Source organism: Eschrichtius robustus, chromosome 19 (genome assembly GCF_028021215.1).
Source record: "Eschrichtius robustus isolate mEscRob2 chromosome 19, mEscRob2.pri, whole genome shotgun sequence".
NCBI lineage: Eukaryota > Metazoa > Chordata > Mammalia > Artiodactyla > Eschrichtiidae > Eschrichtius > Eschrichtius robustus.
In genome coordinates this window covers 34,148,084-34,170,968 of record NC_090842.1, presented here as the reverse complement: position 1 = coordinate 34,170,968, position 22,885 = coordinate 34,148,084, and the positions used below count along the sequence as shown (strand labels likewise).

Below are 22,885 nucleotides of genomic sequence, written 5' to 3'. Positions count from 1 at the left end.
ATGAAAGTTGAGCTTCCTGTGACAGGTCTTCCTCCTGACCTCTGGGGCTGGCTGGATATAGCTGTTCCCTTTGTCCCATGACACACAGCCCCTCAAATATTTGAAGGCAGCTGTATAATCAGGACTCTTTTGGTTCCAAGTGACCAAATCCCAACTTAACCTGGTTTAGCCTAAAAAGGATTTATTGGCCTTTGAAAGATTCAAGAGGTAGATCTAGAGCCTTCGGGTATGGCTGAATCCAGGAGCACAATTAATGTCAGCGTTTATTCTCCCTCTCTCCTAGCTGCAAGGTGGAGGGTTAAGTGCTGAGTGTGTGTCAAGATGAAGAGATGAGAGTAGGAGTGTCAGATGTTCCTGGTCCTGGCTGCCTCAGTCCCTGAATCTGGAAAATGGGACTGTCATGTTCAAAGAGCATGAGTTGCAGGAGTCCCTGGGCTTTGATCCATTCCTCTGGGCTGTCTCTCGGGTGGGAAGATACCCAGGCAGAGACAACCCCAGAGGTGTGACCCATCCCAGGAACTCTCCATGTGGTATCCTACCTGAGCGAGTCTCAGTTTCCACATCTGGACCTGTGCCTGCTAACAGAGAGTCTTCCAATGTTGGTGTGTGATGAGCCTGGAAGGGGCTGAAATTGTGTCTGAAAATTCAGGGAATGGAAGAAACTGGATTTATATCCTTGGGCGTAGGGATTTGTATCCTCACTGTAGGGAGTGAGGTGCTTGAAGACACAGGTTCAGATGATAAAAGATGATCATGAAATGACCATCTGTTGTCAGAATGAAAGAAAAACCTCAACAACTTAAGCAAAAAGGGAGTTTATTGCCTTCGTATTCAGGTACAGTTTGATCCAGGAGCTTAAGATCATCAGGACTCAGTGTCCGTCCACTTCTCCCTCCACTTGGGGGCTCCATTTCCTTAGTCCCTCTCGGGCAAACTTCCTAGCAGCTCCAGGCTTACATCTCTACCCCACCAAGTCCAGCTGGAAGAGCTGTCCTCTCTCCCAGTAGTCAATCCAATTGGAGCCCCAAGATTGCTTCTGTGCAGTTCTGATTGGCTGATACGCCCACCACAAAACCAATTGCCAGGGCCAGGAGAATACAAGGTCTAAGTCACGCACACAGCCCATGGCTGAGGCTGGAGCCAACACCTCCTGAAACAATTGAGGGTGGAGGAAGGGTAGTTATCCTAAAGCAAAATTGGAATGCTCTGCGCAGGAGAAGGGGAAATGCATGCTGGGAGGCCCACCCAACCAATGTTGGGTGGAGCCAAATTATCAGCCTGCCCGAGGTCCCCTCCTCCATCCCTGCCTGTAGCCTCTACCCTTCTCTCTGCACTCACCCCCCAAATCCTAAAGGCCACCCAGTCCTAGACGCCCTGCGAGCTTTCTTCCCCCAGGAGAAAGGAAGGGGGCGGCCACCACATTCTCTCATTAGTCTCTCTGACATCTTTTGTCACCTATCAGGGGAACAAGCAAGTGCTTTGATCACAGCAAAAGGAGAAAGAGTATTTAAAACACCGCCTGTGAAGATTTGCTGAGCATAAGGTGGGAAAGGCAGTCGGTGGCAGTTTTCAAAGCAGAAACGTGATTTCCAGTCTTGCTTGTCTGAGGATTGTTAAGGAGGATTCGCCCATAGCTTGGGTTATTAAATGGGCCAGGAACCCTGAGGTTGCGGGGATAAGGGGGTCCCCAAGGGACTTGGTGGAAGGGAGTTTCTGGGAGGAAAGCGGCAGCCCAGCCTTTGATTCATCATGAATCACAGACCTTTAAGGCTGACTGGTCAGCTGGAGGGGAGCACTGGGCAGGGAGTCCAGAGAACTGGCCTCACCACTAGCCCTGCGTGGGACTCCAGACACGTCCCGTCCCCAATCTGAGCCTCCATGTCCATTCTGTATCAGCGCCCCGACCAGAATTCAGAACTCCCTCCTTCTTTTTCTCAGGATCTGCTGCCATATGGCATTTGCCAGATATGCCAGTTTCTGCCATATCCACCGTCACCTGGCCATTATTCACAAAGATTCCCTTTTCCTAACTTAAATGCATTTTATTTAATAAGGAACATTTATGTCATCAACATAAATGGGGGAAAAAAATGAGACAGTATCAGGTCCGTAATAAAAAAAATAACCATAAAAATAAATACAGTGAAAAACAACATCATTAAGTTCTAGCCAGACACTCTTGTCCACCGGAAGCAACAAGAGGAGAGCGGCCACCTCTTTGTTAAAAGCAGAGACGGGCAAGAGTTGGGGAAGTGTCAGGGAGGCTTTCTCCTGGCCATAATTAGAGGAAGAGAAAGCGGATTGACGTCTAACTCTGGGGTGCAGGTGGTTTAAAGGGTGGGGTCACTGGGCTGGCCGCACCTCCACTCTGGGAGAGACTGGTCTGGATGAGCCAGAGCGCCCTCCCAATGCTCCAGGTGTGCACCTGGCCGTCCAGGTGTGCCCCGCAGAGTGAGTGAGTTCATTGTGTTCTGGAGCGGGGGACAGCGGGAAGTTTCCTGTAGCCTGTCTCTCCCTCCCACCCCCCCAGCTCCGCAGCCCTACAGCCCCTCCTGGCCCCAGGGCTCTGCTGCTGCTGTTTCTGAGGCATCTTCAGGGACCTAGGGACTCAGGTTGGCCTTGCCTCCTTCCCCACTTCCTACCTCGTCCATCCCAGCAATCTCCCCCTTTCTGCTTCTCTGCTTAAGCTTGGGTAGGGTCCTGGCCCAGCCTCTCAGAAGGAGATCTGCAGGGCATAGGGTCTGCCTCCCCCCAAGGTGTGCTGTGGCATCATTCGATAATTATTTATTGAGTGCTTTCTCTCTGCCGGACACCAGAACAGGTTGTGTAATTTACCAGGCTGGTGCAAAATGAAAATGTGGGACTTTTTTCAAAAAGTATTAAGATTTTCAGGTCCGTGACAGCAGAACATTAAATCAAGCGTGTGGCCCTTGTAGGCGTGGGGCCCCATGGGACCGCAGAGGTCACACGCCCATGATGCCGGCTCAGCCAGACACTCTTCTAGGTACCAAGGGCAGGGGCCTGGTGAGCTGGGCCCCAAAGGGACTCATACTCAAGGGGAAGAGGGACAATGAACAGATCCCAAGATGATTTTTCCTGGGGGTGTGAGCTGTTAAAGAGATAAATGGGAGGAGGCAGAAGAGCAGTGGGTCACCAGGGAGGGTCTCCTGAAGAGCCGCGAGAAGACCACCCCAAGCTGGTGGACCTGCAGGAGCAAAGGCCCGATACAGGAAAGACGTTGGTGTTTCTGAGGTTCAAGGGGGCCCACGCGGTGGAGGGGGAAGGGCAGAAATGGGACGAGGAAAGTGGTTTGGGGCCAGATGGGCCAGGTGTGTAAAGGAGGGGAGAAGATGGATCTTGTAACACCTGGTACCTGCGAATGTGGTCTTCTTTGGAAATAGGGTCTTTGCGGATGTGATCAAATTAAGATGAGGCCATACTGGATTGGGATGAGCCCTAATCCAATGACTGGTGTCCTTAGAAGGAGAGGGAAATTTGGACACAGACACATACAGAGGAAGGTCATGTGAAGATGCAGGCGAAGACTGGAGTGACGTACCCACAAACCAAGGAATGGCAAGGATTGTCAGAAGCCACCAGAAGCCAGAAGAGAGGCAGGAAGCGGGTTCTTAGCCAGAACCTCGGAGGGAGCACGGCCCTGCTGACACCGTGATTTCAGACTTCTGGCCTCCAGAACTGTGAGACAATTAACTTCTGTTGTTTTAAGCACCCAGTTTGTGGTAATCTGTTACAGAATCCCTAGGAAACTAATACAACTTACCAGCAGAAAAACTGAGGCCCAATAAAGGGAGGAGCTGGCCCAGGGGCAGCCAATGCTCCCCCCCAAACTACATGGATGGGAATCAGGGAGGGGTGGCTCCCAAAGGAGAATGACTAGATGCTGTTTCCAGAAGGAGCCAAGCAGGCAAAACCCAGAGACACCCAATGCACGATGCCCAGCTCCTTCCCTGGCCTCTCTGGCTCCTCCGGGACCTGGGGGACGCTCTGGAGAATTTTCTCACATCTGCAGACACCTGCAGCCTGACCATCACCCCAGAAAGAAGAAGAGGTTGGAAAAACAGCAGGGAAAAGCTGCTCTAGGGGTAGCTGCTCCCTAGGGAGCTGGCTAAACAAGGGCTGTGCAGTGAGATGAAGGGAGAATAATCAAGGCAGGTGATCCCAGGGAAAAGGGTCCAGGGTCCCCAGTGGACCCCAAGCTAAATATGACAAAGCAATGAAAAAAAAAGTTTTCCTGAAATTTGTTGACGGAGCGATTCTATCCAGTGACTAAGGTGAGATGCCAAGTGCACCATTTTGAAAAATGGATGTTAAAAAAAATCAGGTGTATGCCTTCCTTTTGGAATGAGTGTTTTTATCCCTGAACACTTGGAACAGAAGAGCAAGCCCAGGGGTGGGAGGCAGGAGATCTGAGTTCAAGTCTTGGTTCTTCTACTCTAGTGCTCTGTGACCTTGAGGACATTTCCCATCAGCAAAATGACCCGACGGGGCCACCACAGTGGTTCTCAAATAGTGCTCCACGAAGCCCCAGGGGTACCACCGATGGGCCTAAGGTAGAGCTCCCAGACCTCACAGACTGAAAAGCTTGGCTTTGGTCTTTCTTCTGTGTTCAGTTTCTGTATCAAATTTCATTTGAAGAAGACTCTGTGGCTTAAAAAATGTTTGAAACTTGGACTGGATTAGCTCTGGAATTCCCTCCAACCCCAGTATTCCAAGATTCCCCATCAGAATGACAAACTCTGTTCCAACACACTTCATCCTGTTTAGAAGTTGTTGCAAACCATCCTTTCCACTGATTGTTTCCTGTAAACCGGCCTCTTGTTTATCTACAGGAACCATCTTCTGCTAGGACAGGATTTCTGCTCAGCACAATCTTCATGCTGGGGACCTGGTGGGCCCCGAGGGAGAGGAGAAGGCAAACGGGGGCGGGGGGAGGGTGACCTTCTTTTGAGAGTCTAGGGGCTTGGCGTCCTGAAGTTGGGGAAGGTTCTCCTGGGGGAGCTGGCTGGGATGGACAGGAAGGATGACACAGGCTCTGAGGTCAGATCCCAGCTCTAGTTCTTACAAGCCATGGCCCCTTGGGCTGCTCATCTAACCTCTTGTCCTCAGTCTCCTTATCTGTCAAATGGGGATGATAATTGTGCCTACCTCATAGGGCTGTTGTAAGGGTTATGTGAGATAGGTGTGTGAAGTGCTGAACCAAGGGCCTGGTGTGATAGATTCTCTGTAGACAGGCATCAGTAGCCTCACTGGTAATGTTGACATGGAGGCTGCTCGGAGCCTCAAAGGGAATCCGGTGAAGACGGGGGTGTTGGGCAGACTGGCATTGATCACCCCCCATCCTGGGCATCTCCTTTCTGGAACCTCTTCCAACAAGTTCCTGGACTCCACAGTTGTCTACAGACAATGTATCAGTTAGCTATTTCTACATAACAAACAGCCCCCAAAATTCAGTAGCTTAAAGCAATTTATTATTTGGGTTCACGAATCACATGGTTGAGAGGTGGCTGATCTCGATTGAGTTCTCCCTCATGTCTGGGAGTCGGCTCTCTGTCAGCTACTCTTGGTTCTGCTCTATGAGTCTCTCATCCTCTGGTAGGAGACCATGGGCATGTTCTTCTCATGCTGATGGCAGAAGCTCAGGAGTGCAAGCAAAACACAGAAGGTCTCTTCAGGCCAAGGCTTGGAACTGGTACACTGTCCCTTCTGCCACATCATGTAGGCCAAAGCAAGTGTCCAGAACAACCAGGACTCAAGGACTAGGGAAATTGACGCTGCCTCTGTAGTGAGAGGAACTGCTGTGTCACAGGGCAAATGGCATGGTGACAGGGAGGGATAGAGAACTGGGGTCATCCCTGCAATTCACCACACACTTTATTTAAATGAGGCATCTGTAAGGATTATTCCTGAATGTCTACCTTTCATGATTTGTTCCCGGTGTGTAAGGAAAGTGTGGATTTGGAGTCCGAGCACCACAGTTGCTGGGTGGGTGTGAAGTATCTTGGTCTGCATCGTTCACTAGTCTGAGGCCTGAAGTTCAGGTAATCACATCCCCTGACTCCCACCCCCTCCCCATTGGTTTAGTGCTACAAGGCAGCACAGGCTAGGGGCAGAAGCCTTGGGTTCAAATTCCAGCCTTGACTGCTGCATTACTTGGTGCACAATAAATATTGATCTCATATTGGCTGCATCCATTCATTCTTTCAGAAAGTGCACAAATGCAATGGTACAGCTTAACAAATTATTAGAGAGCAAATACCCTTGTAACCATCGTCCAGGACTAAGAACAGAAATTCCCGTACTGCCGAGATGCTCTTCGCTGCCTCCTATCAACTGACCCTTTGTCCTCAGAAGTAATAGCCACTCTCTCAACTTTCATAGCAACCCTTTCTGCTTTTTTTTTTTTTTTTTTCCTTGTGGGAGTTTTGCCATCTCAGTAAGCATCCCTAACCTCTATCATTTAGTTTCTCCTCTTGAACTTCGTTCAATGGAATCACACAGGCTATATTCCTTTGTGTCTGACTTCATTCACTCAGTCTTGTTTGTGACATTCATCCACGTCCTTGTGTATAAGTGCAGTTTGTTTTCGTGGCTGTATAATATTCCAACATATGAATGTACCACCATCTACTTATCTGTTTGACTGTTGATGGAGATTTGGGTTGTTTCTAGCTGGGGAATATTTTGGGGAGTAGTCTTTCTCTGAAATTCTAGCTCATGTCTTTTGGTGAAGATGGTGTCTATCTATCTATGGGGTATATCCTTTTTTTTAAAAAAAATTAATTAACTAATTTGTTTTTGGCTGTGTTGGGTCTTTGTTTCTGTGCGAGGGCTTTCTCCAGTTGCGGCAAGCAGGGGCCACTCTTCATCGCGCTGTGCGGGCCTCTCATTATCACGGCCTCTCTTGTTGCAGAGCACAGGCTCCAGACGCGCAAGCTCAGTAGTTGTGGCTCACGGGCCTAGTTGCTCCGCGGCATGTGGGATCTTCCCAGACCAGGGCTCGAACCCGTGTCCCTTGCATTGGCAGGCAGATTCTCAACCACTGCGCCACCAGGGAAGCCCTATGGGGTGTATTCTTAAGAGTGGAATTGTGGGTCCTCAGAGAGCTGTTTATATTCAGCTTCAGTAGATGGCGCCAGATGGTTTTCCCCAGGGTTGTACCAATTCACACTCTAACAAGCATGGTAGACTTTTCTTTATCCTCTCACTCTCTCCCCTCTTTCTTCCTTCCATTTACTTACTCATTCAACCCACGCTTTACCAACAGTCTCGAGACCGGGGGCCCAGGTATTTAATGGTAAAAAGAAGTCACGTTATGCTGCCCCTCCCTCTCCTCCAGTTCCGCAGGCAGATGGATGGGAAGCCCCCAGCACCATGTGGGTCCTCAAGAGATCGGAGGTGGGATCTGGGGAGAGGCGTGACACCCAAGGCCTCCCTCCTGGAAAGCCACGTGGCAGGGCTTTTGTGGGTGCCCACGCCCCCACCCCGATATTGGAGAAGGACCCTCCTCCCATATGGAGGGAGGCTTAGTCCAGCCCTCTCCCTCAGAAGCCAGCGGACCAAACGTCGGGCCACAGTGGGTGCGGTCCTGTTCCTGGAGGCTCTGCGCGCTGCTGCTATTTTCATGCGGCCCATTCTGTTAGGAGTTGCGGTTTCACTGCCTCCTGCTGATCGAGGAGGTGGAGGGGCGGCGGCGAGGAGGCTTCCTTCCGCCCCTCTGGGTGTGTGAGCTGGGGGAAGAGGATGAGGGAGCAGAAATCAAGAAGTGACGTCCTGAACCGCAAGTGGGGGTCGCCCGGGTACCCCAAACAACACGAGCGGTGGGAAGTGCAGTGAAGAGGCAGCGAAGCATCAGCGCTTTCCCAGGAAAGCTCTTTCTTTTCAGCATTATTTCAAACCCCTTCCAACGGTTTTTCAAAGTCTTGTTTTTCTCTGTTGAAAGAAACGCTCAGTTTCCCTCCTGTTTGTTTAAATGCCGTTTCGCCAGCGCAGCCCGCGAAGCTTTCGGTGCCGCCAATGCGGCAGCGCCATCTGCTGGCCATTTTTTAAAAATTGCGGAATAGATCCTCCCGAGGTCCCGCCTCCTTCCAGAAGTGACCGATGGAAAGGGGAAAAGAAACATTTTTACAACTTTCAGCACCATAAAAACGACCAGGAAGCCTATGAAAAATGCTCATACTCACCAGAAATGAGGAAATGCACATTAAACCGTGGACACTACTTCTCATTATCACATTGAAAATAGTTTAAAAATGCTAACATCCAGTGTTATGGAAGGTTCAGGGAAATGGCATCTCTCTTTCACACTTAGCTGCTGGAGGGGTGGGTTAGTACAGACTCTAAGGAGAGAGAGAATTTAATATTATCAAAATCACTAACAGTGTTTATGATTCAGAAATACCACTGCTAGAAATTGCCTTCAGAGAGCACAAATACGAAAAAGACACTGGATCAAGGCATTGACTGCAGTGCTGCCTGTAGTTAGGAAAATTTGGAACCTTACAAGACAGTTAAAATAGCGGTGGCACATACGTGAGAAATCAGTGTTATTAAAAATAGCATGGGAAAATATTATATATTCCAGGAAAATGCTCATGGTATACAGAAAAAATGTAATCCTTCTCTAATCATACTTTATCACACTCAGTATATTATAATGGTGAATACATTTGCCCAAACTCATAGAATGTACAATACCAAGGGTGAACCCTAATGTAAACTGTGGATTCTTGAGTGCCAATGATATGTCACCGTGGGTTCATCAGTTGTAACAAATGCACCACTCTGGTGGGAAGGCGATGCATGTGCGGGGGCAGGGTGTATAAGAGAACTATCTGTACCTTCCACTCCATCTTGCTGTAGAAACTAAGACTGCTCTAAAAATAATAAAGTCTAGTAAAAAATTTTTAAAAGCAGATTACAAAACAGTATGTGGAGACCGATTTCTGGTGAAGACCAGGGGAGTTCACTGTGGTCTGCCCTGCCTGGGCTCCTCAGGAAAGGACATGTGGGTGGGCGATTCCCACGCATCCTACAGATCCGGGCTTCACAGGAGCCCTGCAGGGGGCTCCTGTGGGGTTGCCGAGAAGGAGAGAAGGAGCATATGAGCCTGGTGCTGCCACAGCCATCTTGTCACCAGGAGGATGCCTGTTGAGAGAGAAGCTAAGCCGAGGAAAGAGAAATTTAGAGAGAAAGTGAAAGTGAGAAAGAAAGCAGATGTAGAGGTCACGGTTTGAGTTTTGGGCTCCAACTTGACTTGAAGCTAATCTATTCCTGGGCTTTTCAGAGAATAAATTTCTCTTTGTCAGATTACCCTGGCTTTCTGTCACTCGTAAACCCAAAGGATCCGAGTGCCCTAAACACGAGCTCCCAGCTCATTCACGTTGCAACGAGCCAGTTACTGGAGACAGGCCACGGCCCAGACGGGCTTGTCAGGTGGCTTTCTGTCAGCACCTGGAACCCTTCCTCTCAGCAGGCACAGCCAGAGGAAGGGATGTCCAGGGCCTACCTGCCCCTTTCCTGGGCCCGGGCCTGGGCCGATGCTCCCTGGGGACAGAGGAGGTTCCTGCCTCAGAGCTGTGCTTCCGCTTTCCCTCTGCTTAAAATTCTCCCCTCCCCACGCTGCAGTGGCTGCCTCCTCAGCCTCCCCTATGGCTCCCTTAAACACCACCTCCTCCGAGAAGCCCTCCCTGACCACCTGGCTGAGGGAGACCATTCTGTCCCAGCTTCAGTTTGCTCTGCAAGTGTCTCCCTTCTGATGTATCAGCTCCATGAGGACAGGGACCTGATCTGTCCTGTTCACCGCTGTGTCCCCAGCTCTTCGCAGGGTCTGGCATAGAGTAGGAGCACCATGAATCGTTGTTTACTGAGAGAGGAGAATGTACACGGCGTATGGGTAAGGCTGGTGAGGGGCCCTATTCTGCTGACTGGGCTGGTGGGGCTTGTGCAAGGCCTTTTCCAGGGAGGGGCATTTTTTTGGCTCTTACCAGGGGACACAGCGACACCAAGTAGAGGACACGCTGCAGGTTCTGGCTTTGACCAAACCAGAACTCTCCCTCCATTTGTGGGTCTTACCTGATGTCAGGGTGTTGAAGCCCAGAGCTGGAGCCTGGGGTGAGGAAAACCAAGGATGTCAGCCAAAGCCGAAACCAGGCCCATGACTGATCAAGCAGGGCTGATACAGGGCATGGGACGGAGACCAGGGCCATGGGGCCAAGGAGAGGGAGCAAGGCCCCAACTAACCTGAGACAACGCACAGAGAACATCGGATGATCCAGGCCATGCGGTCAGAAGCTTATTTCCCTTTGCAGTATTTTCCATCCCTTCTGAGTAAATCAGAGAGCAGTCTCAACGTGGTGCTAACAGGTCTCTAAGGCTTGGCTCTATCTCTTTTAACAGAGGACATCTGGTGGCCTTAGACTCAAGGCCTGTCTGGACAAAGGCCGCGGAGGTGTAATAACAGCGAGAGGTTGCATTGTGCTTATTTTTATAGCTACCTTCTCATTATAGCAGGTGAATCTGATTTTCCATGGAGGGTTGTAATAGGAAGTTTCTTTTTCAAATACATTTACATGAGTAAAAGGAGACCGCCAGAAGGAAGATGGCTAGTGGATGCTAGGACAGATGGCAGTGCTGTTGGGCCCCCCAGGGAGGATTCTGGGAAGGCAGCTGCAGGAGGACGGGACTCTCTGGAGGAGCCCAGGAGGGTCTGGCTGGGGACACGGTGGCAGCTTCAAGCAAGTGGAACTGGAGCTGGATTTGCTGCTCCAAAGCAGAGTTACAGCTAGGAGACCATTGCTGAGCTAAGGGAATGTAGGCAATGGGGCCGGAGCCCACCCTGAACAGAGCCCCCTGGCTAGCAGGCTAGCCGCCCTGGCTCAGGCCTCAGTACTGATCCTGTGCCCCCCAGGTCCAGCCGGGTGACCCCCAGTGGCCTCTTGGAATCTCAACCTGGGATTATTCTGTCTGCCCAGCCTGCCATACCATATCACTTTGATGTGGACACCCCAGTCCTGGAGCTGCCCCTGTCTCACCATGTGACCTGGAGAGAGCCCCTTCTCCAGGTCTCAGTTTCCCCACCTGTAAACAGAGAGGAGTGAAAGTACCTTGAAGGGACATATCCCCAGGGACATATCTGCAACCTTCTCCTCCCAGTCCTCCAATGTGGGGCTCAGGGAGGAAAGCACAGGCTGGGGGTGACACAGGCCTGCACTTAATTTCCTGCTTTACCTGTTGTTGGCTGTGTGACCTTGGGCAAGTCACTTAACCTCTCAGGGTGTCTGTGTCCTTGTCTGTTAAATGGGATAAGAATATCTCTTGGGCAGAGCTGGACCACCAGTAATCAGAGAAGCCCTAGACACACAGTAGGGCTCCAAAAATGCTGGGGAGCCCCTGGTAGTAACCGTTTCCCCATCCTGGCTTGGGGGTAAGAGACCTGCCAGCATCCCAGGCATGGGGTCTCATAAGGATGACAAATCCCGTCCAAAGGGAGACCTTTGGCTCCGTGTCACATCCAGCAGGAGCCAGAGGCTGCTGGAGCACACCTTCATGTGAACGGGTCCCCCTCAGGTTCCGGGGCCAAGTGCCCAGAGCAGGTTCCCGGGTGTGGGTGTGGATGGCATGGTGTTCCCACCAAGAGCTGCTGGGGCCCTGGGCTGGAGCATGTGTACCGGCGAGGGCCTGGGCTGGGAGGAGGTGGGGCAGGGAGGAACCCGGATGGCAGACTGCCCAGGCTCTGTGGATTATTTTCCTCAAGGCCACCGTCAAGTCAATTCAACATGGGGCTTCTCAAATTTTAACCTGCGTACAGAGGAATCACCTTCGTGGGGCAGGAAGGAGAAGGTGGGTGAGGGAATCTTGTTAACATGCAGATTCTGGTTCAGAAGGTCTAGGGTGGAGCCTGAAATTCTGCATGTCTCATAAGCTCCAGGTGACACAGATGCTTCTGGTCCGGGGCTCCACCCTGAGCATTGAGGGCAAGTGCCCCTCACCTGTCCTGTGGGCTCAACTTTTGAGAAGTCAGGAGAAAAGGGTCCAATCCCAGCTGCCACCACCCCCAGGGTTCCCTGGAAAGAAAGACTTAGTAGTACCGTGGGGTGGGAGAGGGTCCAGGCAAACAGGGAAGTGGGGTACCCTGGTGGGGTCACAGTGGGTCACAAGGAAAGCTTCCTGGAGGAGGGGGTTGAGGAATTCAAGGACTTGTTCCAGGAACCCAAGAAATGAGTGGGTCTTAGACTTCTGCAGCAAAGGGAGATGTCAGGAGGAGAGGCCGTCGGACACCCGGAGTGGATGAAGACACAGTGTGTGTGGCCCGAAGAAACACCAGTGGACCCACAGGCCAAGGCCATCAGAAGAACTGGGAGGGCAGCATCTAGCATCACCAGGAGGAGACAACGTGGGAGGCCTGAAGCTGTGCTTTGTGGGTGGGCCCTTTTCAGAAGCCAGAGTAAGTCCTTTTCCTTACTCTGTGGTACCCAGCCCTTCTTTAAGGATACTGATGGGAAACTCCCCCATATGATTTCTTAGGTCCCTTTTTCCTCGCATAAGGTTTTTTCCTCTGTCTCGACACCACACACATGTACACCACATATATGTGATTTTCAGATGCACAGTCACCCTCTACCCCTTACACTTCAGCACCTCTGAAGTCAATGGCATCTTCCTCTCTATTGGCCTGGATCTATGTTGACTTCCATCAGAGAGAATTTGCATCTGTGGTGCGAGGTACCTGAAACACCTGCATCTGAAACCTCTTTACCATGACTTCTCAGCTTGAGGATTTTGGACCACACGGTGTGTGTTTAGACCCCAAACCTGGCTGAGTACCAGTTTGCAGTTCAAATTCTAGAGTCCGCACTCTCCACTCAGTGTCAAATTTGAGTCATGCCTTTCCTCACTGTCCCTTTCTACAAAGCAGGTTTATTCTACGTGGACCATTACATTGGGAGCTAACTCTTTGCTCTCCCAGCTTTTTGCTGGAAACTCCTACTAAACTCCCCATGTTGGGCATTTTTTTCTTTCTTAGTGAATATTTGGTGCATCTAACAGTCGACAGTAGCATTTTTTTTTAAATAAATTTATTTATTTATTTATTTTATTTTTATTTTTGGCTGTGTTGGGTCTTCGCTTCCGTGCGAGGGCTTTCTCCAGCTGTGGCAAGCGGGGGCCACTCTTCATCGCGGTGAGCGGGTCTCTCACTATCGCGGCCTCTCTTGCTGCGGAGCACAGGCTCCAGACGCGCAGGCTCAGCAGCTGTGGCCCATGGGCCCAATCGCTCCGCGGCATGTGGGATCCTCCCAGACCAGGGCTCGAGCCCGTGTCCCCTGCATTGGCAGGCAGACTCTCAACCACTGCGCCACCAGGGAAGCCCGACAGTAGCATTTTATATTTGATGAAAAAACTTGTAAAATCAATATGATCTTCTTTACTATTACAAAAGAATTGCAGCTCTTTTTATTTTTCCATTTAACACTTTAATTATCCACCTGCCCAGATTTCCAAGAAATCCAATCTCTCCCACTTAAAGTGTCCTTCTCCTGGAGTAAATTGAGATACTTGAAAACTTTCTTTTCCTGAAGGTGTCAGTCTGTGTCTAACCTCCAGGAAGGAGCCTGGTTGGGCCACTCCAGGTGTTGCCACGTGGCGTTGCTGTTGAATACGTTCGGTGTAGTTCAGTGAATGCTCGTTCACTGCTCTTTGCTGAGCTAGATCTTGGCTCAGGCCAGTGTGGTGCCCCAGGTTAAGGTTCCCAAGTTACAGCCTCACCCCGATAATAACCTCAGCCACATGGTTTAGGTCTTCAGGGACTACTAGCCTGATAGGCATATGGGGTCCAAACCAGCCTGTACCATCAACTCCTGCCCTGTGCTGAACCCAGGTCATTGGTCCAGAATCCGCTTCACTTGAGGGCCTGACAGCAGACTTCGGTTAAGGGCATCCCAATCCATTGTCCTTCAGATGGGGAGGTGTCGAGCATTCAATCTCTTCTACCCAGAGGTCCCACCTCCCGTCAGGGCTATGTCTACGTAAGCCAGAAAGGCCATTCAAGGGACAGTTGCCTTACACATGAAAACCAACCCCAGGCAATGATTGCTGGTTCTAGCCCAGGATCCTCTCACCCTTCAAAGGATGACATATGGCTCATCCTGGGGACAAAGCTGGCCTTGAGGAGCAGTAGGTGACCTTTTGTTCTGCTGAGTTGGACCTACACCTAACAGGGAAGAGCTAGAATACTTAGGATAACAGGTGGGAATATTCGCCAGCAAGGTTGAGGGGGGAGGAACAAAGAGGAAAGACTCAGGGCAGCTACAGAGAGATGTCTCTGGGGAAATGGATTAAGCTCTGTCTGTGATGTGCAGTTTAAACCTCTCCTCCAGCTACCTACAGAAACACCAGTGAGGTTGATATGACTCTCCAGTGTTTTGGCAGCTGGGTTTGTGGTTTTGAGACGAAGTGGGTCTGGCATCAGGGGGACGCAGGACACAAGCAGAGGCTTCCAAGGATGCCCGGGAGCATCTCTGCTCAACATAGATGGGGAAACGGAGGACCAGAGGAGGGGCTTCTTCAAAGTCATCCCACAAGCTAGAGCCCAAAGTGGCTCTTCCCGCTCAGAATCAACCCCCAAAAGCCCACAAGCCATGGTGATCCCCAATTCTCCAGCTTCCTGCGGGAGCGGCTCAGTACAGATACTCTTGGACGGTGAGTTCCTTCAGGGTGAAGCCCCGGGAGGCGGGCTTCCGGAGCTGGTTCTCCTCCAGTCTCTTCTGCAGGGACACAAAGTCCTTGCCCAGCGCGTAGGCCAGGCGGGCCATGGCGTCCAGCAGCGGGGCGTAGTAACGGTGGCCCTCCCGGGCCTGCAGGCACTGCAGAGCCCTCTCCCCGGCGGCGAAGGCCTCGGCGGGGCGCTCCAGGTCGCGGTGGCACACCAGCATGGCGCACAGGGATGGCACCACCATCGCGGGGCAGTGGGACGCCAGCTTCTCCTGTAGCGGCACGGTGCGCACCAGGATGTCCAGGGCCTTGGTGTACTGCCCCGCGCGCAGGCAGCCGAAGGCCTCCTTCAGCTCGGGCCGCGTGAGGAAATCGATGAACTCGCGCGAGCGGCGCACGCAGCGGATGGCGTAGAGCAGGCTTAGGTACTCTTTGAGGGCCAGCTTGCGCTCGGAGATCATCTCCGGGGTGAAGTTCCCCATCAGGTGCTTTTTGGGGAAGACGACGTCTTCGATCTCTTCCCGGAAGGTCTTTAGGAGTTTCTTCTGGAGCACCTCGAAGTCCGAATAACGCCGTTCCAGGATGGCTTTGTTGCTGTCAAAACTCCCCGTCTGGATGACGACGATTTGGTACATCTGCGGTGCAAAGAGAGAGGGCCTTTGACTACATCCTCATGGAGGGTTTGAACTGACAGAGAGAGCCCGGAGATAAAATAATGATGACCATCATTTAAAGCATACCCTGGAAATGGGTGATGGTTATCTGCAATTCTGGTTTAAATTGCCATCAGCATTGGCTGAGCTGTAACAGCGAATGGTGACAAGAGTCAACCGGAGAATAACAAACACAGCGACACGGAGGCATCCTGGGGCAGAAAGGGCGCACAGGAACCTGCTGTGCGGGGGGCCTGGCGCGTTCTTCGTTTTACATGGTCAAAACTGGGCCTCAGGTTCCTGAACTGGGAGGCTTGGATTAATAAGATCTGTGTTTTCCAGGTGTGGAACTCCTGGGAGATGGTTTTAGGTGATATACTGGCAGTGATGTTACAAGTAAGAAAACTATTCTTTTCTCTTCTCTTTCAAGAGAATGCTGATTAAGGACACAGACTGCCTGGGTTATAATTCCAGCCCACCACGGTCTAGCTGTGTGGTTTTAGGTAGGTACTTTAACCTCTCTGAGCCTCCGTTTTCTCATGCAGAGAATGAGGATAGTAGCCTGCCTCACTGGGTGAGGATCAAATGAGTTAATGCATTGAAACCATGACGTGCAGTCAGCACTCAGGGTCAGCTATTATTAGTACTCCACTCCCATTTGGGGAACGGTGGGCGGCAAAGAAAGGCTGTGTGGCTCTTCCATAGTCGTTAACCTCTCCCCCAACATAGGCTGAAATTCCATCCCAAAGAAAACAGCCCCAAGCCCAGCTTTCCACCAGCCATGGTAAGCAGCTAGAATTTAATAACAGCCCTGAGCTTTCCTTGTATTTACTTTTATAATGACCTTTTCTTATGCTGTGTGATACTGGTTTTCCATTTAAGGTATTTCCCTTTGAAATAAATCTATTCAGTGTTTTTAAAAAGTGATCCACTTTAAAGAAAAAATGAGGTACATAATAAAAATGATATGAGGATATCAAAAACAATGAAGACGGGACACAGATGATAATACCGGGTAACGTGGGATTAAACTGGGCAGTTTGCTTCTTAGGCTGAGGCACCTTGACTCTCCAATCCTCACGGTGCTGAGCGTGAAATCTCACTTTTGGATCATTTTTTGCCAGAAGACCTCTGTGAGTTAAAGTGTGTCAATCCATCTCCTGGTCAGGGAGACTGAGGTGCCATCAGCCTTGCCTAGGGCCGGGAAGGAGGCCGTGAAGGCGCGCCATCACTCTTTGGTCTCTGCTTACCACAAACTTGGAGACTCTCCCCTCCTCGATGCGGGCGGAAGCGATCTCGAAGAGCAGTTTGACGTGCTTCCAGCAGCGTTTCTGGGTCCGCCAGTACTCCTGCAGCTCCCGCGTGGTCATGCTGGAGTTGGAGCTCTGGCTGCCGTGGGCATCTGGAAGGACCACGCGCTTAAGGATAGCACAGGTCAGTGTGCTTTGGGGGAAAGGGCTTGGGGAGATGGCTGGGTCTGTCTGGGATGAGCCATGGGAATCTGGAAGCGCTGTGAATATCCCCCTCCTCCATCCCACCTTGGATAGGCCCAATCGGGCATCAATCAGACCCCTACACCCAACCTGGCTGAATCCATCTCGCCATGGGCAACCTGGGACAGCCCAGCGTCCCCAAGAGGCTTCTTGGTTGGGAAATGCAGTGTGTTTGTGGTACATCGTCCACTTCTGGCTGTTGTGAAACCCCATGCTCCTGTAGAGCAGGGATGTGGCTGGTTGGTTTCCACCCTCCCTACTGTCGGCTGAGCTCACACCAGCGGATGATGGGGGGAGCTTTGAGGATGCTGGGCGCCAGGTTCAGCTTGGCCGGCCCTTCCCCTCTCATTTCATTTCCCACACTCCCTGCTTTTTCTTGCACATGCCACTTCTTCTGCCTCAAATGCCATCCTCCTCTTTCCCTGCCTCAAAAAGTAACAGTGTTTCTTAAACCTCACATGAGCCCTAGGCCATTCTGAAATCTTGGGAAAGATTAGAATCCTTCCTCCCCCCAAATGCACAAACCACTGTATATTTTATTTCAAGGGACATGTGTCCCAGGAGCCCTTCTCCAATGTGTCCTTCAAGACCCAACCCATATATCATTTCAACTGCCCTTTGGTGTTAGAATAAGAGCCTCCCACCTTGTCCCTGTGCCTTTTCCATGGCATCTTACATTATTTTCTACAGATCCGTTTCCTTACTAAACTTGAAGGCCAGCACAGTGTTTGATTGTTCCTGCTTCCCCAGTGCCTGCATGGGGCCAGGAATAGAGCAGGCGGTCAGTCAGCATATCTTGAAGGGTTGCATGCATATGGCCGACGTTTGCTCCAGGAGCTGGCGCTATAGCAGACACTGTCAGTGCCCGGCCATGCCCCCTCACTGGCATTGACTGTTTTGGAACATCCCACTGGCTTCTATCGGAGGCACCTAGGACTCTCCCTCTGAGGGCTTTCTTGGGCCATTGCAGCATGTTGTGGAGCATACCTCGGCCAATGGAGGACGGGACCAGGGGACAGCAGCCTGGCCTCCTCACCTCTGGGATGGTACAGCTCTAAGGTGTGCTCCATACGGTCTCCCAGACGACCCCCGTTGGGACTGAGCCCTAGTTGCCCACAGTGGTAATCTTTTCATCGACATCCCGTACTGGTTTCCTGCCCTTCCTTTCCTTGGTTTCCCACTCCCCTGCCATACCTCCTGGCATTGTCTCCTGGATAAACCATTTGCACCAAATCCCTGTCTCAGTGTCTACTTTGGGATAACACAAGTTAAGTGAGCTGCCCTGTTTCTCATGGCATCCATTGAAGTATGCACATTTGTATTTCAAATGTCTTCAAACCTCTATCCCCCCGACCAAGCCCCAAGCCTCAAGCCCACCTAAGTGCTCTTCAGGTCCTGGACGTGGGAGGTCTGGGCCAGGGGCTGATGCTTTCGGCTTGGTCCCTGCCATGCACTGGGATATGGGTCTTGTCCATCCAGGGCTCCTGGCGTGCTTGGGACTTGCCATGCTCCAAGGCTGCCAGGAAAACAAGAGAGAACAGTGAGTGCCCACTTGTGTTGGGGTTCCTGGTGGGTCCTGGGGTGCCCATAGTCCCCACTGCTGAGCCCTCCACTGCCCACCTAGCCATCCGCCCAACTGCCAGATGCTGAGCCTGGGCCTGGCCTTTTGCTGGGCCGATCACACCAAGGCTGAGCAGAACCTTCTTTTATAGTTAGGATCCTTGTATTATCGAGTTGCTCTGAACTTTAAATGAGGTGACTTTAAGCAAAGGTAGTAGCTGAATGATTACTTGAGAGAAAGTTGCTGGCTTGTCCAGAAAAACCAATATTTCATTTCACATTACATGTGTAAATAAAATCTCAGTGTCCAAAGCAAGGAGGCTGGTATGTATCCTTCCCTTTTCTCTCTCTTTATCTTTAAGCAAACATTTACTAACAACTTGTTATACCCACTTCATATACACGCAGGCTCTTCACACCCACTATCTGATTTGACACCCACGATAATCTACCATGACTCCAATAACAGATAAGGAAACCGAGGTTTAGCCCGAGGTCACGTGGCTGGTGGGCAGGCCGCACACCCTGCACTCAACGCCCACTCTCTCACTTCGTCTGAATCTGTGCGTGGTAGGAGCTTTTCGTCTCCATTTTATGGTAAAAGAACTGAGATTTTGAGCTGCCCAGGATCAAGAGCTGGTAAATGGTGGGCAGGGCACAAACGCAGGCTGGTCTGACTTCAGAATCCTCTCCCTGGTACTCAGGGGAGGGTGGGCAGCAGGAGTCCTGGGGTTCAGTTTATGCATAACTCTGTCTGTGACCCAGGTAAGTGAACAAGATGAGCTGGTGCCTGGAAGTTATTTAACTTCTCTGAGCCTCAGTTTCCTACAAAAGGGGCACGACAACCTTCACGAGGCTGGTGTGAGTGTTAAGTCAGGCACACCGTGCGAAGTGCCAGATCGGGGCTGCGCACATACCAGACACCGTATTAGTCCCTTTTATTAGTACCTGACCCGTGATAGATGCTCTAGGAAATATTTGAGAAATAAATGGCTGAATTAAGATGTGAGTTGGAATACAAGTTAAAATGTCTGAGACAAATTAGAAAAAGGGCCAATGAAAACATCGGCTCAGATGGAGCGAGTAGCTGGGGTACCATTTAGGCACAGAAATTCAAAATAAGAAGGGCGCAAGTGACCTGACCTCCTTCTTAACGTGCTCTTGCTGTGTCAGGTGAAAGGAACCCTGGGGCATTCTCCAGGGGGCTCTGTGCTGGTGTCCAGTGGGTGGTTCTCAGGGACCCTCTGTCCAGCCTCATCCTATACAGATGGGAAACCGAGGCACAGAGCAGGGCATGGCTGGACCAGGGCTGCACGCGCTTGAGTACCCTATAGCTTTCTCCCCTTAAGGAGAAAGGGGAGTCTCTAGTCCTCAGTTTCCCCATCTGTGAAATGGGGAAAGCAATCCTGTGACTCCAAAAGCTCTTTGGGGACAGCTGTACATGGTGTTCTGTGAGCCCTTCCCTCCCACCTCTACACCCCACAGAGCAAAGATTTCTAGGCTTTACAACAAAATATGACAAGTGTTGGTACTCCTGGCTTGGGGGCCTGTCCTTGGCCCAGTGGACAGCAGCTGCCCAGCCCCTCCACCATCCAGCTCCGGGAGCAGTCACCCTTGCTCCTTCCTTCCCAGGTGCCCTGAACATCACTTCTCCCTCTAAGGGATGCCTGCCATGTCCAGCCTTCTTCTGATGGGCACACAGGGCCCCCTTCAGAGCCCATGCTACCTCTCTGAGGGGGCAGGAGGGGACATTCCATCAGGGGTGAAACTCCAGCAGAGTAAAGCACCTTGGTCCAACCTAGGAGACGGAAGATCCTAGACATTGGATGGGCACACTCCCAAATGTGAGCATATATCAGAACTTCCTCAGGGGCGGGGATGGAGGTGGAGGTGCCGAGGGGCAGATTTCCTGCTCCCAACGTCAGAGAGTCCCATCTAGCAGGTCCTGGGGTGAGCCCTGGATTCTGCATTTTGCACCAGTCCCGAGGGCTATGCTGATACAGGCGTTCCCTGGCACCACTTTTTGAGAAACACAGGTTTGGTGGATTATTCCCCAGGCTCAAGAGAGGTTGGAGAAGCTTCTGGCACTTCAAAAGGAATTGAGGAGACAGAGGGTCGAGGAGCTGCCCCCCTTCTCTGCCCCAATGCACTGAGGGGAGTCCTACGTATCTGTCACCAGCCCTTCTCCCTGCCACCCTGCCCCCAAGAGGTACCGAGGGACGGTTACAGGAGGAGGGGGCTCAGGCCACAGGTGGGCAGAGGCCCACTGAGCTTGGGATCAGACACTGACCTGAGGTCTCTGGTCCTGTGCGTGTCCAGGGGTCCAGGAGGGACGTCACATGGCCCCCTTCAGCTCTCTGTTCCAAGCTCTGGGCGAGCAGGCCAGTGGCTGCCACTTTGCTAAGTTCCCTGTATGAAAACAGGAAATAAGCTGTGTGACCCGCTCCTGGTTGCCCCAGCCCATTGGCTGATGAAAGATGGTAGTGAACTCAACTAACAGACAGTCAGAGGCTGCCCTGCTGGGCCAGACCTGGCAGGGCAGGGCGGGCCTGGATCTCAGTTCCCACATCAGCCTGTCTGACCCTCAGGGTCCTTGACAATCTCTGGCATTTTGGACATTAGTTCCCAAAGCTCTTTAATGTTCATTATCCTACCCTAGTGAGCTAGGCATGATGGGGGCCATCCTGCTCTAAGGACAGATGGGGAAACTGAGGCTTGGAGCAGAGAGCTGGTGGGATGCAGAGCCAGGGCCGGATTGGGGGCGGGTAGACTCAGAGTGCCTTCCTCTGGCGGAAGCTGCATCCCACATGCCAGACAGAAAGTACCAGGGAAGCCAAACCTCTGGGCAGTTGCATGATTTGTAGCCAACCGTATTGTGGTCTGGAGTGCAGGAGGCTGGAACAAGACAAAAAATAAAACCTCCCAGCTCCCCCCGCCCCCCCAAGAAGTCTACCATGTATCTCTCCCCAGCTATGGTTCCTCCCCTTCCCGGTCCTGATTTTGATGGGGATTAATTCCTTGCTTTTCTTTGTAATTTATCACCTACTAACAGACCCCAAAACAATAGTTTCATTTTATTCATTTTTGAGTTTTATATTAATTGAGCCACACATACTGTTTGTATACTTTGGTGCTTTGCTTCTTTCATTCAACATTTATGTGAATAAGATTTATCAATTATTTTGTGTGTAGCTAAAGCTTTTTCATTTTTACTGCTGTGTTGCTGCATTATTTGAATATATCAGTACTTACCTTTTTTTTTGTCTATTGGTGCACATTTGGGTTGTTGCTAGTTTGGGCCATCATGATCAGTGCTGCTGGGAATATTCTTACGCATTCATCCAATGCACACATTTATCTGAAGCGAACTTACTGGGTCTCAGAGTATGAATAGCTTCAACTGTACTCAGTCATGCCAAACACTTTTCCTGAGTGGTTGTGTCATTTTGCAATCCCACCAGCAGTGTATGAAGGCTCTAGAAGTTCTGCATCCTCCCCTACACTTGATATGGTCAATATTTTTTATTTCAGCCATTCCAGTGGGTGTGTAGTGGTATCTCGTCATGGTTTTTTTTTTTAAATTTATTTATTTATTTTTGGCTGTGTTGGGTCTTCGTGGCTGCGCGTGGGCTTTCTTTTTTTAGTTGCGGTGAGCGGGGGGCTACTCTTCATTGCCGTGCGCGAGCCTGTCATTGCGGTGGCCTCTCTCGTCATGGAGCACCGGCTCTAGAGCGCAGGCTCAGTAGTTGTGGCACACGGGCCTAGCTGCTCTGCAGCATGTGGGATCTTCCTGAACCAGGGCTCGAACCCGTGTCCCCTGCATTGGCAGGCGGATTCCTAACCACTGCGCCACCAGGGAAGCCCTCGTCATGGTTTTCAGTTGCATTTCCCTAGTGACTAGTGATGTTGAGCATCTTTTCATGGGCTTATTTGCCATCCTTATATCCTTTTTGGTGAAGGGTCTGTTCAAGTCCATTGCTCATTTTTCTCATTGGCTTATTTTCTTCATGGTTTGTAGGTGTTCTTTATGTACTCATGTGGGTATATGTGCTCCTCAATAATATCTTTCCCATCCTATGGTTTGCATTTATACTCTCTTCTAATGGGTTCTTTTGATAAATAGAAGTTGCCAACTTTAAAGCATTCAACTGTATCAATCTTTTCTTTCATAGCTGGTGTCATACCGTAAGACCATGGACATTACTCCTTTATCGTTCTTTCTGCAACAACTTCACAGGCCACTGTGAGGCTTAAGATGAGTTAAGATGCTCAAAGCACTTAGGGCGATGCTGGTACCTAGTAAGCGCTGTACAAGGGCGGGCAATTCTTGTTATTCTGCAAACCTTTCTAGTTTGCCTTTCTTACTTGCGTCAGTATAATGCCCTTAGAGTAAGTAGATTTTTGTGTATGGTGTGAGGTAGGAGGTCCATGTTTTTTCCCCACATGTCATGT

The 22,885-nt window shown here is 50.9% G+C and overlaps 1 protein-coding gene across 2 annotated transcripts; it reads right to left on the bottom strand.

Annotated features, from left to right (window-relative positions):
* Positions 1 to 14,693: 14,693 nt before the first annotated feature.
* SNX20 (sorting nexin 20) lies at positions 14,694 to 18,380 on the bottom strand. 2 transcript variants are annotated; one of them, XM_068529182.1, is made up of 4 exons: positions 18,251 to 18,380; positions 16,631 to 16,782; positions 15,282 to 15,362; positions 14,694 to 14,798 (listed from the first exon to the last, which is right to left on the bottom strand). In XM_068529182.1, the coding sequence occupies exons 1-4, from the start codon at positions 18,378 to 18,380 to the stop codon at positions 14,694 to 14,696; spliced, it is 468 nt and encodes a 155-aa protein (XP_068385283.1). The 2 variants fall into 2 exon arrangements, with proteins under 2 accessions (XP_068385283.1, XP_068385282.1); XM_068529181.1 differs by having other exon boundaries at positions 14,694 to 15,362.
* Between the last annotated feature and the right edge of the window lie 4,505 nt (positions 18,381 to 22,885).

What these genes read in the sequence shown, in the direction of transcription:
- SNX20 (XM_068529181.1), bottom strand. Translation starts at nt 18,380, where the DNA reads ATGGCAAGTCCCAAGCACGCCAGGAGCCCTGGATGGACAAGACCCATA. An exon ending in AGGACCTGAAGAGCACTTAG is followed by an intron (nt 16,783 to 18,250) that starts GTGGGCTTGAGG and finishes TGGTCCTTCCAG; the next exon opens with ATGCCCACGGCAGCCAGAGC. An exon ending in GGAGAGTCTCCAAGTTTGTG is followed by an intron (nt 15,363 to 16,630) that starts GTAAGCAGAGAC and finishes TTTGCACCGCAG; the next exon opens with ATGTACCAAATCGTCGTCAT.